An 18,145-nucleotide genomic window follows, 5' to 3' on the forward strand; every position below is an offset into this window, starting at 1 on the left:
AAAGGAAAGAGCAGCAGCGTTGCAGCGACGAGCACAAAAAGAAAAAGGAAATTCCTCTCAACATCACCAGACCACGACCTCCCTGCCGAGCTCCCTCCCTCTCCGTTGGTGATGGCATCTCAGAGCTCCAAGACCGCGGACACCGCCGCGCCTCCGCCGGAGGTTGCAGCCACCGGAGAGGCGGCTCCGGGCGCGGCTTCTTCAACACCGGCACAAAACCCTAACGCTGCTGCAACCGCAGTGGCCGGGGCCACGGATCTAGAGAAGAAGATGCGCCGCGCGGAGCGGTTTGGGATGCCAGTACTGATGTCAGAGGAGGAAAAGCGCAGCAGTCGCGCCGAGAGGTAAGTGTTTTGTGGATCCCCTTTCCTAGGGCTTAGAGGATTTGTCCTAACAAATCCTAAGTTCATGTTGAGAAGTGTTCTTTTCAAGCACAATATGTAGGTAATCTCCTAACAATATAGATGTAGTGCAATACTGCAGCATGCATGTCTTGGTCATTGGGTGTGTTGAATTGCAACACTGTAGGCTTTTAGGTAAAGTACATAGAAAAGATCTAGTCCCGTGGGTGATGTTGCAGCAATTCTGTGCTCTGCATTATTTGATGAGGTGTCCAATTGTTGCTTCTCTTCATAGAGATGCCAGTGCATTTCAGGACCTAAGCAGTTAGGTCCTTGCATGAATGATGTTTTATTGTTTAAGTGTTTCATGCAGTTTATAACTAAGTCACTTGATTGTTGATACCTTTGAGCCTTTCTAATTTTGTAGGCCATGTGCCCCCTTGATACTGCCTGTATATTGAATTTTCACCCTTGATTTCCATCCATCGTTTCTGTGTTTGTTGTGTAGGATATTCAATTAGAAGTTCAAAAGATTTAGGTACTTAATTCAATTCATTGGTGCCCAGTCTTTAGATCCCCACACAAAATTGTGGACAGTTAGATGCAAAACCTAGTAAATAAAAATTCAAAGTGTACCAGTCTGTTTTTCTTCTAGTTTTAATCTACTCTGTTAAACATCAAAGGAAAAACAATTACATGGTTTGGTTTTGCAAGAAAAACACAAGTCCCCAAATGGAGCTTACTGGTATATTGTCTATCTAATTAAGCCATATGTTTAGATTTGAGCCATCAAGACTATGGACTACTACTAGTTTTTAAAGAAGTTTAACTTTTGGTTTGATGTTTCTAACCTCGGTGATAGTCAGATCTCAGATCTGAGTGTGCTAGATTAGTGCCTGTCTGGCATGGTTTCCGTTGGCTCAGGCTCGTGCTACAGTTCCATTGGCTCCTAGTTTATTTCAGTGAGAGAGAGAAAAACGGTTTGAACTGAGAATGGCAAGCCAGAGCTGATGAAAACCATGCCAAAAAGGCCCTTAGTTTTCTTACTTGTGTTAAGAATCTAGGTAATAAAATGATGATGTGTTGTTATTGAACTCTTTATTGCATATGACGTGGGTAACTTCATTATGCAATGTTAAATATGTGTCATATACTTTTGGGGTGCTTAAATTAGAGGTAGTTACATACATATATATTGTCAATTCACTGTGTAGGGTTTCATGTAAGTTCTAGATAAGGTTGAATAGTTGCACAAAACCAAGCATAACTTTGCACTCAAGTGCCAAGCTTCGTAGAGCCTCTGCTCTTTCATGTTTATTTGAGCATACTCCAAACTTTGATCATTCCTGTTTGGCTGATCAAGTTTCCAGATGATATATTCATAGTTGTCAAGGCGTCACTTAAGCGTCGACTAGGCAGTAAGGCGCCCTGGCGATGTAAGGCGTCCTGCTCGCCTTACTCTGCACCTACAGCGAGTGGGAGAGAGGCGGCGCGACGGCTGCGGCGGCACGGCGGCACCGGCACAGGAGGAGAAGCGAGCAGAGGGAGAGAGTTGCTGGGAGATATAGGGGGGAGGGGGGGGGGGGGAGGAGGAAGTGGGCTTAACCTAATCTTAATGGGCTAGTTGGGCTGATTTGTAGGCTGGCTGGGCTAGTCTTTTTCTTTTCTTTATCCTTTTCTCTTCTTTATTATTATTTCTGTCCTAAATGCTTTCTCAAATATCAATATTTTTCCTATTTTTAAATATATATAAGGTGTCGTCTCGCCTTATGCTTTACTACTTAAAAGTTAAAAAGGGGGTTTGTCGCCTTACCTCGTCTTACCGCTTTAACAACTATGGATATATTACAATTACTAAGTAAAGTGCATTTCACTTGTCTTGTCTACAAGATTTGGGACTGGCTCTTCAAGTGTAAAGGAGGAAGAGAAGAAGAAGTCCAGGGCTGAGAGGTGTGTTAATCTTAGAAAGTTCTCTAATGTTGTTTTAGGTTTTTCGTATGCTCCCAAGTAGTGAACTGATGCTTGGTTTAAATGAATGGAACAGGTTTGGCCTTGCCTCGCCCTCTTCTTCAGATGAGGAAGCTAAGAAAAAGGCCCGTTTGGAACGATTTGGTCAGAGCGCAAATGTCGACAAGGCGGAAGAAGAAAAAAGAAAGGCCCGAGCTGCCCGGTTAGTGAACGTGGCAGTAGCATATTAGCACGTCACTCCTGATTATTCTCTGTGGAACCTAGAAAGCAGCTCATCCCTTCACAACTTCATCAGATTTGCAGAAGCGTCTGGTGGATCAGCAGCTCGGGAAAACGGCAAAGACAGCTCGAAGCCGGTATGTTTTACCTTACATGGTTATGTGAAGAACTTGGGGAACCTGGTCCACGTGACTTTGTTCAGAACTTTCACCTCCAATTGGTCTTTATTAGGCTCCTCTCTTCATCCGTTTCTATTGTATCTGATTCACACAGGACGCAGCCGCTGTTACCGGCACAGCTTGATTTGAGCACTCTGCCTTGGACGAGGTTCGTTAGGCAATGCTGTTACCCTCCCAGAACGACGTTTTCCTTACCATGACCCGCTGCTGCAGTTTCCCTAACATGAAAAGAATCGACTTGGTCTCCTGCAGGTCTCAGAAATATTATCTCCTAGGAGACTTTGGTGAAGCCATAGCTTTTGTACACCACTAACCGCATGGACGGGGGCGTCCTGTGTTTCCCAGTCATGTTCAGTGATGTTTACCGCGTATGACTTTATTAGTTGCTGGGCACACTGGCAGTGTAGCTAGATTTGCTGTCTGGTTTGTGGATGGTCATGTACCTTCGGTTGCCCTCTATTTGGTGACGATGATTTCGTTTCCATGTACCCCCAGTTGGACTACTTTATAACTGTTAGAAGACACAAGGTCGCCCTCGTGTTTGTACCCCGTGTTTTTGTTGCTAGAATGCTACGCGACAGGGTGTTTAAACCCATAATCACGGAGCATTGCATAACAGATAACCGTATCACATTGCGCGCGATAAACTAGTCAGTAAACAGAAGCAAGCAAAGCACCTAGAGATTCAATCTTTTTAATAAAATAGTGACTCCACATCCACATGAGCGACCTTATTCCATTCTGTACAGATACTCCACTCCCCTAAACAGCACTACGAATAATTCACGGAACCGAATGTTGGACACCGTAGTAGAAGTGAGCCACACGGTTTCCTAGTGTGGCACGCTCGCTCGGTGGGCGTAGAGCTCCTGGTTGGCGCGGCGAGTTCCTGGTTCATGGTGTAGCGCAGCTGCTCCTTCACCCGCCGCAGCGCCAGGAGAACGGACTACACGTCGCCTTGCGACTGTGGCTGGGGGTCGGCTAGAACGATCGCAAGCTTGTTGGTCTCCTCTTCTTCCTCGTGATCCATGGCACGGACCTCTCCTGCATGCGTGTCGTTATCCTGCGTTCTTGGACCTTCGCCTGCAGCTGCTGGTGGTGGTTCAACGAGACCCCGCGATAGCGCTAGCCTGTCGTCGCTTTCGTAGAACGCTTCTTCCGATTTTGCTGAGCCACAGCCACTGGATGCATCAAGGTGTTCCCTGGCACAAGATCAACACAACACGGTAGTACGTGTGAGAAATAAGCCGCAAATATACCCGACGAAAATTAGGAACGCAAATGCACAACCGTTTGGGAAGCTATGTAGCATCCACCGATGTGATAAAAGGAAGTTATCAAGTTGGTGTGCTTCACTCTTCAGTCCAACGGCCATATATATATGCAGGCATGCTATACTAAAAGGCAATCATTCTGTTCTAAAAAGCAGAGGGAAGCACTAATTGTTTCCTCTGTACCTAACATGGTGAGAGATGTAGCATCCAGGAGCTCCAAAAAAGCAAACATTTAAGAGGGATGCTGTCACAAATCTCGCTGGAAGTCCTGAAGAAGGCAATTCCTCTAGTCTAGGAAAAAAGGACAGTAATAAGAGAACTAACTACCAATTGGCATTGAGTTGATCTGCACGCATATATTATACCTCTCTGAATCATGGTCACCGCAACTCCCCTCTGAGCCGCAGTTGGTGGTGTTTCCGGCAAGATCCATGCAAGAACCAGGCCGGGATTGCTCTGACGCAACGGAGCACCAGCTCCCGTCCCGGGAGGACGAATTCACCTGGGTGCATGATCCCTCTGACGATTCCCTGTCGGCGTCGGCGTCGGGGTCTCCGGAAGGACCGGATGCCAGCACAGACCCACGAGTGGTCAACGAGCCAGGGCCGTTCCTCTCCTCGGCCTCCGGCGCCTGGTGATCCGAACGGCCGTTGGAGGACAGCGACCCAATGGAGCCTTCCGAGAGCTCGACGTCCAGGATCTTGAGGGACTCCAGCTTCTTGATGGCCCTCCTGAGCCTCCTCTCCGCCCTGTTCCTCACCCTGACCTCGCCGGCGAGCTTCTTCTCTAGCTCGTCCAGCTGTGACCCAAACCGACCATCAAAATCGACAGAGAAGATAGTTCGATTGGTATGTGAGCCAATAGAAACTAAAAAGAGGGTGGAGCAGTACGGAATGTGCTGCTGCAGGAGGTAGGATATAAAGATGTAGGGATGTACCCTTTTGGTCAGTTGGTCGGCATCCTCCTTTGCAGCCTTGGATGCCACCCGCTCCGCGAGAAGCCTTCCCCTCAGGCACTCCACCGTCCGCATGCCACCGCCACCGATCACCCTGCAATCAATGCAACGAAACACAAATGCAGAGCCAACTCAGAAAATTGGTCCTAGCATTCCACAAACAAGCAGCAGCTAGCTCAATGCAAGAACTACTACTCCTAGCACCAGTTTCCAAAAGAAAGAAAAGAAGAAGAAAAAAACGATGATGGGAGCCAAAGCCAAGAAACCATCCACGAATGCAAGAAAGAATGAACCAACTCGGGGACATTTGGCAACCTGCATTGCACCGTCGTCTGCGCAGCCATTCTCCGATCCTTCTTTTACCCAAGCTTGGCGCAGATGGGCGTGCGTGTGATACGATACAGGATGGTGCTCGGGCTCTGGGTACTTATCTGCGACTGTGTTGAGCTCGGAAATATACTTGGATGATGCCAAGTGCAAAGCACAAGCCCTAACCTAAAATAACTGATCCTGCAGGTGGTACAGATAAGAATGCTAACGATACTAAGGCTGAGTCCAGTGCACCGCCTCCCTCTCGCCCCTGCCACGTCAGCTCTCGCCTCCACTCTCGCCCCTGCTGCTCCAGTGCACAGGCTGCAGCAGGCTACAGCCTCAGGCTATAGCCACGTCAGCTTTTCTATTTCAGAATTAAGTAATTCACGCGGATTTATTTCAACGCTCAGAAAACACACAACATAATATTTTTTATTGAATTAAAAATTACAAAGTACATAATAATTAAAATAAAATGACATGATAATTAAAATAAAATTACATAACTCTAATCGGACTCCTCGATCTCATCCTCATCTTCCTCCTCTTCACGTTCCGCTTCCGGTTCCTCTTCTTCGTCATCTAGCAGACCAAGTTCTTTTTCGACCATCTTTACGGCCCTGCCATGGGTACGTCTTTCAGCCGGGTCCATATCTCTGGTTGATCGGCCCTTTAGGATGGAATGGTGTGTGGAATGAGCTCCACCCGGGTAGGGGTATATATAGAGGGATTGGGGATGAAATTTGTGATTTTTTGCAATTTTTTTCGAATTTTTTGGACTCCAAACGGTCAAAAACGGCTAGTTGCAACGGCTAGCACACGTGGACCAATCAGATCGCGACACGTGGACCAATCAGATCGCGCCACGTCGCTCTCGCCCGCGCTCTCGCCCCGCGCTCTCGCCCCGCCAGTGCCTCGCCTCCCTCTCGCCCGCCTCTCGGCCGGGCGGGCGCTCCAGCGCGGGCGAGAGCGAGGCGATATCGCCCGCTCTCGCCGGGCGCCATCGCCCGGCGCCGGCCTCTCGCCCGCCTATCGCCTGCGCGCGGGCGGCAGCGGCCTCTTCTCGCCCGCGCTGCCGCCCGCACTGGCACCAGCCTAAGCACCACTGTACTTACACCTAACAACAAGTAGTAGTATTAACAAAGGAGATGGTCGCAGGGTACATGTGGGGCAATCTCCTTGGGCCTTGCAACATGCAATCCGGGCGGGAGGCGCGGACGGCAGAAAGGGAAGCCACGTGGCAGTCCGATCATCCTGCTGGCTCACATTCATTCATTCATTCAAGCCGCTTGCTGCTGTTCGACCCCAGCCGGCCGCCCAGCCCTCCTGTCCTCTTGCTGATCTTTCTTTACCTCGTGGTTTTTCTGAAAAGAGGTCCCCGCGGCCACCGACTTCTCGTTTGTTTCCTTCTATACAGGAAAAAAATATACATCTAGACGAGTGCACGTAGCATGTACAATGATACCAGGACAAAAATCGCATCGAGAGTCCTTGTCGCGCTGCCTCACGAGCTGCCTGTGCTGCTTCCCGCGATTTCAACTGCACTGAAGTGACCTGAATCGGAGAGAGAGAGAGAACCGACAAGATGGCGCAGCGATAAAAATGGCAGTTGAGCTGTCCGTGCTCGGGTGTGGATTCTCAAATATACTATAAATATTTGTATAGTATTTTTCAAATTTTATAGGGTTCAGCTGACCCCAACAAAACCCCCTATGATGGAATAAGTCTTGACCATCTAGAGGACAGCAGTCGCTTTCTTGACTGTCCTCTGTAGTCTCTTTAGTATCTACAGGACAACAGTCGCTTTTGACTGTCCTCTATAGTCCCTTTAGCATCTAGAGGACAACAGTCACTTTTTGACTGTCCTCTGTAGTCTCTTTAGCATCTAGAGGACAACAGTCGCTTTTGACTGTCCTCTGTAGTCTCTTTAGCATCTAGAGGACAATCCTGTTGTGTAGTGTGCGTGTGAGAAGGTGTGGTAGTGCAGCCTCTAGGGCTATAAATATGTGTCTCCAACCCTTAGATGGGTATGACATTGTGTAGTGTTTGAGAAAATAAACAGAAAAATTGCCCCAACTCATAGTGTCATCCTCTTAATGAGAGTCAGAGTCCCTCTACTTACAATTGGTATCAAAGCCAAACTATCCTGCAGCCTAAACATCTCGTGCTCATCTCCTTCCCGCGCCTCTCCCCACACTCAGTCGGCAGCAAGAGCTCCAACTGTTCCTTCCTCTCCTGCTCAGACGAGCAACCTTTCGTCTGAGACAACATCTTCCACACGCAGCGACCCCTCACTAGCCCACCATGTCCATACGCTCGGTCACTTCGAGTGCGCGGCGCCAACAAGAGGTCGAGGTCGCCGCGGCACAAGAACGCGAGCGAGCAGCAGTAGCGGCTGCAGCGACAGCGGCGAGGGCAGCACGGCTGGCGGCGGCGGAACTGGCAGCAGCGAGAGCGGGAGTAGAAGCAGCGGAGGCGGCGGATGTTGCACGTGCGACGGCAGCAGAGCTCGAGGCTCTGCGCGGCAGTAGAGTCGGCAGCTCTGTTTCTGTCGACGATAACACCAACGAAGAGCTCAGGCTGGCGAGGGAAGCAGCGTGAGAGCAGGCGGCACAGTGGGCAGCCGTGCATCCCCGTGGGGGCGCGCGTGGCAGCAACCCAGATAGGCGCCGACGCGCCGACGGCGCTCCGGGTGAGGGCGCACGCGGCGGCAGCCCAGACGAAAGGTGCTCCCGGCGGCGTCGACCGAGTCGACGGAGATCGCAGCCTCTACAGGCGGTGCGACTCTCCCTCCCCGGATCGGTACCATGGTCGCCGCATGGCCCAGGCCATTGTCAGGGATATCGATCCCGGCGGTGGGTGGCCTACCCTCACCAAGACCAACTACGTCGAGTGAGCCGCGGTGATGAGGGTACAGCTCTAGGTTCGCCACATGTGGGAAGCAGTTCGGTACGGCGACGTCGACTACCACGAGGATCGACGGGCGCTGGATGCCCTCATTGCTGCAGTCCCGCCCGAGATGCAGTTTTCGCTTTCCCAGAAGCGGACTGCTAAGGAGGCCTGGGACGCCATCGCTGTGACCCGCATCGGCAGCGACCGTGCCCGCAAGACCACACTGCAGGCACTTCGCAAGGAGTGGGAGAACCTGGCCTTCAAGCCAGGCGAGGATGTTGATGACTTTGCTCTCCGCCTCAACACTCTGTTGCAGAAGATGGTGCAGTTCGGCGACGACACCTACGATGAGGAGAGAGCTGTTGAGAAGCTCTTCCGTTGCATTGCATCCCCGAGAAGTACAAGCAGATCGCTCGATCGAGTCTCTGCTAGACCTCTCCACGATGACGATCGAAGAGGCGATAGGTCGTCTCAAGGTGGTCGACGACGACGAACCACAGGCTCCCTCTGGGCCTATCACTATCGGCGGGAAGCTACATCTCACTCGGGAGCAGTGGGAGGCCTACCAGGGTGACAAGAAGAAGGGGGAGTCCTCCTCGGCACGAGGCCGCAAACGCGGCAAGCCGCGCAAGGCACGTGGAGGCGCCCAGGCCGGGGCGCGAGGACATGCTGAGGGTGGTGCCCGTGGAGGTGCCCAAGGCGGCGCCGTCGGCAACAAGAAGCCGGCACGAGACGACGGCTGTCACAACTGTGGCAAGCTTGGCCACTGGGCCAGGGACTGTCGACAGCCACGACGTGGCCAGGCCAACGTTGCACAGGCGAAGGTGGAGGAGGAGGCTCTGCTCCTAGCACATGCAAGCCTCGAGCTATCACCAGCGGCACCGGCCGCAGCGGCACTCCTCCACCTTGATGAGTCGAAAGCACGCGCTTTCCTCGGCGACGGCTCCAGCAAAGACATGATCGAAGGATGGTGCCTCGACACCGGCGCCACTCATCACATGACCGGCCGACGGGAGTTCTTCACCGAGCTTGACTCTAGCGTCCGAGGCTCCGTCAAGTTTGGGGACACCTTCGGCGTAGAGATCAAGGGCGTCGGCTCAGTCGTCTTCACCGCCGCGTCTGGTGAGCACAGGCTGCTCACCGGAGTCTACTACATCCCCGCGTTGAGGAACTCTATCATCAGCTTGGGACAGCTGGATGAGAACGGTTCGCGCGTGGAGGTCGAGCACGGAGTCATGAGGATCTGGGATCCCTCTCGTCGCCTTCTTGCCAAGGTACGCAGGAGTCTAAATCGGCTATACATCCTCAATGTGAAGGTGGCACAACCTTGCTGCCTTGCTGCTCGTCGAGACGACGGGGCATGGCAGTGGCACGAGCGCTTCGGGCACCTTAACTTCGAGGCCCTGAAGCTAGGGCTGGAAAAAAAGCTCGAGGCTCGCGAGCCGGCTCGGGCTCGATCAGGCTCGGCTCGGCTCGGTGAGGCTCGCGAGCCTAAACGAGCCCGAGCCGAGCCTAATTCCGTGGCTCGCTACACTAACGAGCCGAGCCGAGCCGGCTCGGTGAGGCTCGCGAGCCGGCTCGAGGCTCGGTCCAAACTACTTCTTACTCGTATCTCCGTTGACCAATGTGTAAGTGTGTTGTTTTGGTCACAACTCACAAGGAACTAGAGTGTCGGGATATAATTTTTTATTATATGGAACATATTATGCTTCAAATTTGAGTTAATGACTATATTTACTGTTGTTGAGTACTTGAGTGTACAGGCTCGCGAGCCGAGCCGAGCCTCGTTACCGAGCTCGCTAAGTGACCGAGCCGAGCCTGGCTCGGCTCGCTATTCCACCGAGCCTCACCAAGCCGAGCCGAGCCTGGCTCGGCTCGGCTCGTTTCCAGCCCTACCTGAAGCGGCTCAGTGCCAAGGAGATGGTACGAGGCCTACCGTGCCTTGACCATGTGGAGCAATTCTGTGATGTCTGCGTGTTGACAAAGCAGAGACAGCTCCCCTTTCCCCAGCAGTCGAGCTTCCGATCCAAGGAGAGGCTCGAGCTCGTGCATGGGGACTTGTGTGGCCCGGTGACACCAGCCACACCAGGAGGACGACACTACTTCTTGCTGCTCGTCGACGATCTCTCCCGCTACATGTGGGTGATGATCCTTGGTAGCAAGGGAGAGGCTGCGAACGCCATCAGGCGTGTGCAGGTCGCTGCGGAGGCGGAGTGCGGCCGCAAGCTGCGGGTGCTGCGCACCGACAACGGCGGCGAATTCACGGCGGCTGAGTTCGCGTCGTACTGCGCGGATGAGGGCGTTCAGCGCCACTACTCCGCGTTGTACAGCCTGCAGCAAAACGGCGTCGTCGAGCAGCGCAACCAGACGGTTGTGGGGATGGCTCGGGCTCTCCTCAAACAGAGGGGAATGTCGGCTGTCTTCTGGGGAGAGGCGGTGGTGACAACGGTTTACATCCTCAACCGCTCGCCCACCAAAGCTCTCAACAGGATGACACCGTACGAGGCTTGGCATGGGCGCAAGCCGACGGTCTCTCACTTACGGGTCTTCGGCTGCCTCGCGTTCACCAAGGAGCTTGGCCACATCAGCAAGCTCGACGATAGGAGCACCCCGGGGGTGTTCATTGGCTACGCGGAGGGCTCGAAGGCCTACCACATCCTTGACCCAGGAACACAGCGTGTGCGCACGGCGCGCGACGTAGTGTTCGACGAAGGGTGAGGGATGGGCGTGGGACAAGGCGGTGGACGACGGCACAACTCCGACGTACGACGACTTCACCATCGAGTAGGTCTTCTCCACTTTGAGGGAGCTGGGGGAGTAGGCAACTCTTCTTCGAGCAGGTCTACTCCAGCCCCCAAGTCTCCACCGACTCCAGCGCCACGCTCTCCAGCTCCGGCTACTACGAGCTCTTCACCACCACGCACTCCAGCCACGACTCCGGCTACAGCGAGCTCTTCGCCACCACGTACTCCAGCACCGACGGTACCCTCTCCATGAACGTCCTCTCCGACACCAGCTCGTGTCGAGCACGACCCAGTGGAGCTCGTGACCCCGCTCTCCCACGACAAGGAGCGCGTCGACGCGTGCTACGACGGCGAGCCGTTGCGGTATCGAAGTGTGGAGGGCCTTCTCAACGATCCGTCGGTGCCGGGCCCGACGTCTCTCATTCTGGCAGGAGAGTTGCATCTTGCATGCGACGATGGTGAGCCTCGGTCTTTCGCGGAGGCCGAGAAACATGCGGCTTGGCGTGCCGCGATGCAGTCGGAGATGGACGCGGTTGAGACGAACCGCACTTGGGAGCTCACTGATCTCCCTCATGGTCATCGCGCGATCACCCTTAAGTGGGTGTTCAAACTGAAGAGGGATGAAGCCGGCGCCATCGTCAAGCATAAGGCTCGCTTGGTGGCACGCGGCTTCTTGCAGCAGGAGGGGATCGACTTCGACGATGCCTTCGCTCCTGTGGCACGGATGGAATCCATGCGACTCCTCCTCGCGCTGGCAGCCCAGGAGGGTTGGCATGTTCATCACATGGATGTCAAGTCGGCGTTTCTTAACGGCGACTTAAAGGAGGAGGTCTATGTACACCAGCCGCCAGGTTTTGCGATCCCTGGCAAGGAGGGCAAGGTGTTGCGCCTGCGCAAGGCCCTCTACGGCTTGCAACAGGCACCAAGGGCGTGGAATGCCAAGCTGGATTCCACGCTCAAGAGGATGGGCCTCATACCAAGCCCGTACGAGGCGGCCATCTATCGGCGGGGCAATGAAGAAAATGCCCTGCTGGTGGGTGTCTACGTCGACGACTTGGTGATCACCGACGCCAAGGATGCAGAGGTGACAACGTTCAAGGAAGAGATGAAGGCCACCTTCCAAATGAGTGACCTGGGGCATCTCTCCTACCTGGGGATTGAGGTGCGCCAGGGAGACTCCAGGATCACACTTTGCCAGACGGCCTATGCCAAGCGCATTGTTGAGCTGGCTGGGCTCACCGACTGCAACCCAGCTCTCACTCCGATGGAGAGGCTGAAGCTGAGTCGCGACAGCACGATGGAGGAGGTGGATGCTACACCGTACCGGCGTCTTGTGGGGAGCCTTCGCTACCTCGTCCACACACAACCTGACTTGGCATACTCCGTCGGCTACGTTAGTCGGTTCCTGCAGCGACCGACAACGGAGCATGAGCAGGCTGTGAAGAGGATCATCCGCTATGTTGCGGGGACTCTCGACCACGGTCTCTACTACCCGAGGTGCCCTAGGGAGGCAAACCTTGTCGGGTACAGCGACAGCGACCACGCCGGTGACATCGACACTAGCAAGAGCACAAGTGGAATCCTCTTCTTCCTCGGCAAGTGCCTCATTAGCTGGCAGTCGATCAAGCAGCAGGTGGTGGCCATGTCCAGCTGCGAGGCCGAGTACATAGCGGCCTCCACTGCTTCGACTCAGGCGCTCTGGCTGGCTCGACTGCTCGGTGATCTCCTCGGGAGAGACACTGGAGCGGTGGAACTCAGGGTGGACAGCCAGTCCTCTCTGGCATTGGCCAAGAACCCAGTGTTCCATGAACGGAGCAAGCACATCCGGCTGAGATACCACTTCATCCGAGACTGCCTGGCAGAAGGGAGCATCAAGGCGCGCTACATCAGCACCAAGGATCAGCTTGCAGACCTGCTCACCAAGCCCCTTGGGAAGATCTAGTTTCTTGAGCTTTGCTCCAGGTCCGGAATGGCCCAACTTTCCCACAAGACAACGCCCAAGACTTAGGGGGAGAATGATGGAATAAGTCTTGAGCATCTAGAGAACAACAATCGCTTTTGATTGTCCTCTGTAGTCCCTTTAGCATCTAGAGGACAACAGTCACTTTTTGACTGCCCTCTGTAGTCTTTTTAGCATCTAGAGGACAACAGTCGCTTTTGACTGTCCTCTGTAGTCTCTTTAGCATCTAGAGGACAATCTTGTTATGTAGTGTGCGTGTGAGAAGGTGTGGTAGTGCAGCCTCTAGGGCTATAAATATGTGTCTCCAACCCTTAGATGGGTATGGCATTGTGTAGTGTTTGAGTAAATAAACAGAAAAATTACCCCAACTCATAGTGTCATCCTCTTGATGAGAGTTAGAGTCCCTCTACTTACACCCTAGCTCCGCCCCTGACATCCCTCCACGCCGGCTCTGCGCCTCCGCCTCTACTACATGTGGTAGTCACCACTCGTCAGTGCCCTCTCTGCTCTACAACTACAAGCCAGATAGTGCCCTCTATCTAGATGCTAATTGCTATATAGCCATGTGCTTTGTGAATGTGTTCATGCGTACCTAGTGCTTGATGCCTGAGTTGTGCCTTACTAACTTTGATTAGTTTATTGATCTATGCGACTATGCCATTGTGATATGTGCCTTAGTGCCTTGATTATTCATCTGTGCCTTTGTGATATGTGTACCTGAGCTATTGATGTCTGGTGTCTAGTGTCTACTATCCTCAACTTTTAATCACCCTCCTGGTTTTTTATGCAGTGGCAAAAAGGCTTGTATTCTCTAACCCTACCCATTTTTGTGCTATTGCAAGTGTTAGGTTTTTTGTATATTATCACCTAGGCGATGCTCATATGGTGTCACCTCGCCACACGCCCAATTCGCCTAGGCGTTATGAAGGGGGTGGGTCGCCATGTCTCACCTTAATGCCTTAATAACTTTGGTTTGTTTGCCTCTTAACTTATTTAAGCTGGATTATATAACTTGGAGGATAAACAAATAGGGCCTTAGGCTCTTTGATAGTTAAGTTATGGTATTTATTGATCAACATAATCATTTAGACTTACATTATTTCGCTTAGTTAATAGGCTAGTTGATAGAAGTAAAACTTAGTTTGCATAACTCTTGCGATAGAGATGTCAACCCTTAGTTAAAGCTATAGTTGCACATAAGATAATTTATTTATTATATATCTCAATTAACTAAGAGAATCTAGATATCTTAGTTAAAAAAATAGCTAATTCATCCTTCTTTCATGGTTTTACAGCAGGTCATCCCCGTGACCTTTTGGGTAGGCGTGACACGTGCACAAAGATATCATCGATATCATCAGACATAGGGCATGTTTGTTTGGGTTATAATCTAGCCAGTTCAAAATAAGTTAGATTATATAATCTGAACAGATTATAATCCCAAACAAACAGACCCATAATACTATCAAACTATTCAAAATGTTTTGAAACCTATATGAATCAGGAATAGGAACAGACAATTGGACATAATTACCCAGGTTTCGATCCCAACAATTATATACCAATAGCATATGTCGTGCCAACAGTGAGATGGAGAGACAAAAGCTTCCCCGGGCCTTCTCGACTGTTTTGTTTATGGTGCCTGTGATGGCGCCTAGGCACTGTTCGAAATCTTTTGATTTTTAGGCACTTTGTGATCCTAAATTATAATTATGATATATTGCACCTTTGGAGTTATGTTTCTTTTTTACATACGTCTGTCAGATGGGAATGCAGAGCTGCTATGCTTTAATTAGAGATGCAGGGATTATACTTACTTAGCTCCACTTGAACTCCAAGACTACAGAGCGAGCTGGACCACCAGAATGATTCACATTGTCTCATCAAAGACGCCACCTTACATTATCATATTACCACATCTGCGCGACTGCGCAGCCTGCGATGAGCATGTGAACCTGGGAACAACAAAATAAGAGTCATGGATATCTAGCAATGAGGCCAGAAAAATTGTGGTGCAAATCAGAAAAGTCGAGAACTACATGCCTGCTTTTCCACTTTGGAGTTCATGAGTTGGGAAGTAGTGAAGTAGAATGATCTAAGCATGTGAACCATGATCCAGACACACAAGGGCACTAAAAGACACATCTTGTTGTGCTAGCTCCATGCAGTTCTGATTCTAATACCAGAACAGTGTGTGCATTTGATGAGAGAGAACAAATCTTCAGAAAAGCACATGATAGACTGTAGAAAAACGCATCGTATTCTACATCGTTACACAAATGGTGTTTCTATAATGTAGATATTGAAAACAGCAGATTAGCATTGTGAATTAGAAACTTTGTCGCATCTGGCACTAGAGCAACTTCTGTTGATGCACCGAATAACATTCTGCACATAGCTTGTTTGGTGTTCCATCCAGGATTTGGATATAGCTGATGCCTTCCGATCGTGAAAATCCAAATTGGATTGATACTGCTTCTAAAGTTTTTACATTTGCGGAATCTCCTGTTGTTTCTGTACCTATCACCTTGCAAAGATAAGAAGATCACGAAATGTGGCTCTCATTGGTTTGAATTTTTATTTGTATTGGGCCTAGATTAGTTAATCAATCAAATCAATACGACTGGAATGTTGCTCTCATTGGTTTGAATTCTTATGTGGTCCAAACAGCTCTAAAAGTCAGATGTGCTCTTAAGCACGATAATCACATCTCAACTATTAGATCTTTTAAAGTCCATCAATATAACTTGTCTTCGCCTAGCAGTGGTTGAGGACAAACTATTTTCTACAACCAACAACAACATAGTTTTCGCGGCTTGCTTGCTTGATGTATATGCAGCAACAAAGCATGCAGACCATTGAAAACCCTCAATTCCAACTACACCCAGGAACCTTCTCGAGCCCAACTCCCCACATCCTCCTCCTTATGATATCAGCTTCTTCCCATTTGCCAGCATTTGAGTACAAATTAGCCATCACAATGTAATTACCGGTGTTCTTAGGCTCAATTTTAAATAGTTGATCGAATACAAATCTACCAAGCTCCACATTACAAAATTCTGCTGCTCCATTAAGCAATGGACCCCAGACCATTGCATTTGGTTCAAATGGCATACTGTTGACAAGCTCAAGTGCATCATTTAGCATCCCTGCACGGCTGAATGCAGAAACCATGCAGGCATATTGCTCCATCACTGGATTGATACCAAACATAGCCTGCATGGAGTTAAAAATTTTACGAGCATCAGCAACCTTGCCAGTATGAGCACAAGCTGTAAGCACAGCAGTGAAGGCTATAGTATCCAGTCTGATGCCAGCATTGACCATCTCATTGAACAGATGCAATGCCTCTGCAGCTTCTCCATGAGCCGCAACGGCAGATATGATTGATGTCCATACAATTTCACTTCTATCATCAGTCAGTTTAAAGACCCTCCGAGACCCATCAAGAAATCCAGCCTTTGAGTAAGCATCAATCAATGCAGTCACAACACCGATACTCTGATCATAGTTGTTTCTGATCGCATACCCATGTGCTTGTTTCACTCCCAGTAGGGTGGAGAACAAATGAACTGAAGGAATGAGGATTGAAAGTGTGGCTGAATTCGGTAGCATTCCAGAACCAATCATCTCATTCAGTAGTCCAAGCACATCGGACTGGCGACCATGTTGAATCAATCCAGCAATCACTGCGTTCCAAATGCTGATACCTTGAACATCTGCTCGCTGGAAAAGCTCCAGTCCCATGTCGACATGCCCATGGTTCATGTAACCAGCAATCATGGTACTGTAACTGACTGCATCTTTCTTAGCCATCCCATCAAACAACTCTCTTGCATACTTGAGCCTTCCACATTTGGCATAAAATCCAACTGCTGAGTTCCACACCGCAATGTCCGAATCAAGCCCATTCTCGGCAGCAAGGCGGTGCACTCTTACCCCAAAGTCGACAGCCTTGAGTTGTGCACAAGCATGCAATACGCTAGCCACGGTGACGTTGTTGGGTCTAACACCACCAGCACCATGAACGCTCGCTAACTCCTGAAACAGCTCTAGGCACTGCCGGTACCACCCTGCGCGAGCGTAAGACGATATCAGCGAGTTCCAGGACACCACGTCTCGCCGCGGCATTTCGTCAAATACCGCGCGAGCGGAGCGTGAATCTCCGGCGTTCGCGTACGCGGTGATGAGACCATTGGACACGAACAGGTCGTCCCCAAAGCCGCGCTGGACCGCGACGGCGTGGACCTCCGCGACGAGTGCGGACAACCTCGGTCCGGAGTCGGCGAGCGACTTGAGGAGCGCGGAGAGCGTGATCTCGTCAGGAGAGATGCCGGAGGCGGCGAAGAGGCGGGCCGCGTCGGAGGGATCGGCCGAGTGAAGCGAGAGTGCGATGAGGATGGCGTTCCAGGCGAAGACGCTGGGCCGCGGGATGGCGTCGAACACCCTGCGTGCGTCGTCAAGGTGGGCTCCGCGGGAGTATAGGGAAATGAGCTTGGAAGCGAGGAAGTTGGACGGGGTAACGGAGGAAGCGACGAGGCGAGCGTGGAGCTGGCGGCCAGCAGCGAGGTGTCCGGTGTCCGCGCAGAGCTGGATGAGGTGGCCGTACGCCCGAGGGTCCGGCGGCACGGCGGTGAGCCACGCCGGGAGCTTCATTCGCTCTTCAAGTACTTGTTTAACGGCAGGGCAGTGGATTAGACTAGTCCTCCTTCCACATCTATATACATACATACACTTCCTTAAAAGATGACCCATTCTCAAGCGCTCTCCGGGATCCCGGCTCTTCGCCTGCCCTACAGTCGACGCGTGGTGCCACGGGCCCGAAACTTTCCTTTGATTCAACGGAGCATTGCGTCCCGTAGCTATTGGCGTCCGTTGTCCACGTCGTCGCTGTCCACGTCATCCCGTCCTACCGCGCCACACCCGCACTCCAAACCCTAAACATCATTTCAGTATTTTGGTTGGTGTCCTTTATATTGCGGCGCGTACTGGTTTGGTTGTTATTTAGTATCGCATTGTCTCCATATTCAAACATGGTCTACTCTACTAACTTCAACAAGCCATAGATCGTCCAATAAAACATAGCTATCTGAAACCATACTTCAGAGTTCCAAAATAACTGATATAGTTTCTCACTTATTTTATGGCAAGTGAGCTGTTACCAAGACCACTTTAGCTCTTAAGTCTTAACGCTCTGCAAAAACCCTCTAATCCAACCAGCGTGCTGTTGGGGCGAAGGCAAAGACGCCACCCTTCGCTCGAAGTCTTCGCTGCAGCCGCTGGTCTGACAGAGACAAAACA

At 51.2% G+C, this 18,145-nt stretch overlaps 2 protein-coding genes across 5 annotated transcripts; one reads left to right on the top strand and one right to left on the bottom strand.

The window, feature by feature from the left end:
- On the top strand, window positions 1-3,334 carry LOC100276530 (uncharacterized). The gene is made up of 6 exons (NM_001150296.2): window positions 1-344; window positions 2,232-2,291; window positions 2,386-2,511; window positions 2,605-2,665; window positions 2,802-2,855; window positions 2,960-3,334. Exons 1-5 carry the CDS (start codon window positions 112-114, stop codon window positions 2,829-2,831), a joined length of 510 nt encoding a protein of 169 aa, NP_001143768.1. The 5' UTR covers window positions 1-111; the 3' UTR covers window positions 2,832-2,855; window positions 2,960-3,334.
- A 28-nt stretch (window positions 3,335-3,362) lies between these two features.
- LOC103634480 (pentatricopeptide repeat-containing protein At2g37310) lies at window positions 3,363-17,558 on the bottom strand. Of its 4 annotated transcripts, none has more exons than XM_020546076.3 (5): window positions 14,888-17,554; window positions 14,662-14,799; window positions 4,919-5,030; window positions 4,347-4,780; window positions 3,365-3,909 (listed from the first exon to the last, which is right to left on the bottom strand). In XM_020546076.3, exons 3-5 carry the CDS (start codon window positions 5,009-5,011, stop codon window positions 3,654-3,656), a joined length of 783 nt encoding a protein of 260 aa, XP_020401665.1. In that variant the 5' UTR covers window positions 5,012-5,030; window positions 14,662-14,799; window positions 14,888-17,554; the 3' UTR covers window positions 3,365-3,653. The 4 variants fall into 4 exon arrangements, with proteins under 4 accessions (XP_035819270.1, XP_020401665.1, XP_020401662.1 ...); XM_035963375.1 differs by having other exon boundaries at window positions 3,367-3,909; window positions 14,888-17,558; XM_020546073.3 differs by lacking the exons at window positions 14,662-14,799; window positions 14,888-17,554 and adding an exon at window positions 5,252-5,479.
- Window positions 17,559-18,145: the final 587 nt, after the last annotated feature.

This window comes from Zea mays, chromosome 1, assembly GCF_902167145.1.
Source record: "Zea mays cultivar B73 chromosome 1, Zm-B73-REFERENCE-NAM-5.0, whole genome shotgun sequence".
In the NCBI taxonomy this organism is placed as follows: Eukaryota; Viridiplantae; Streptophyta; class Magnoliopsida; order Poales; family Poaceae; genus Zea; species Zea mays.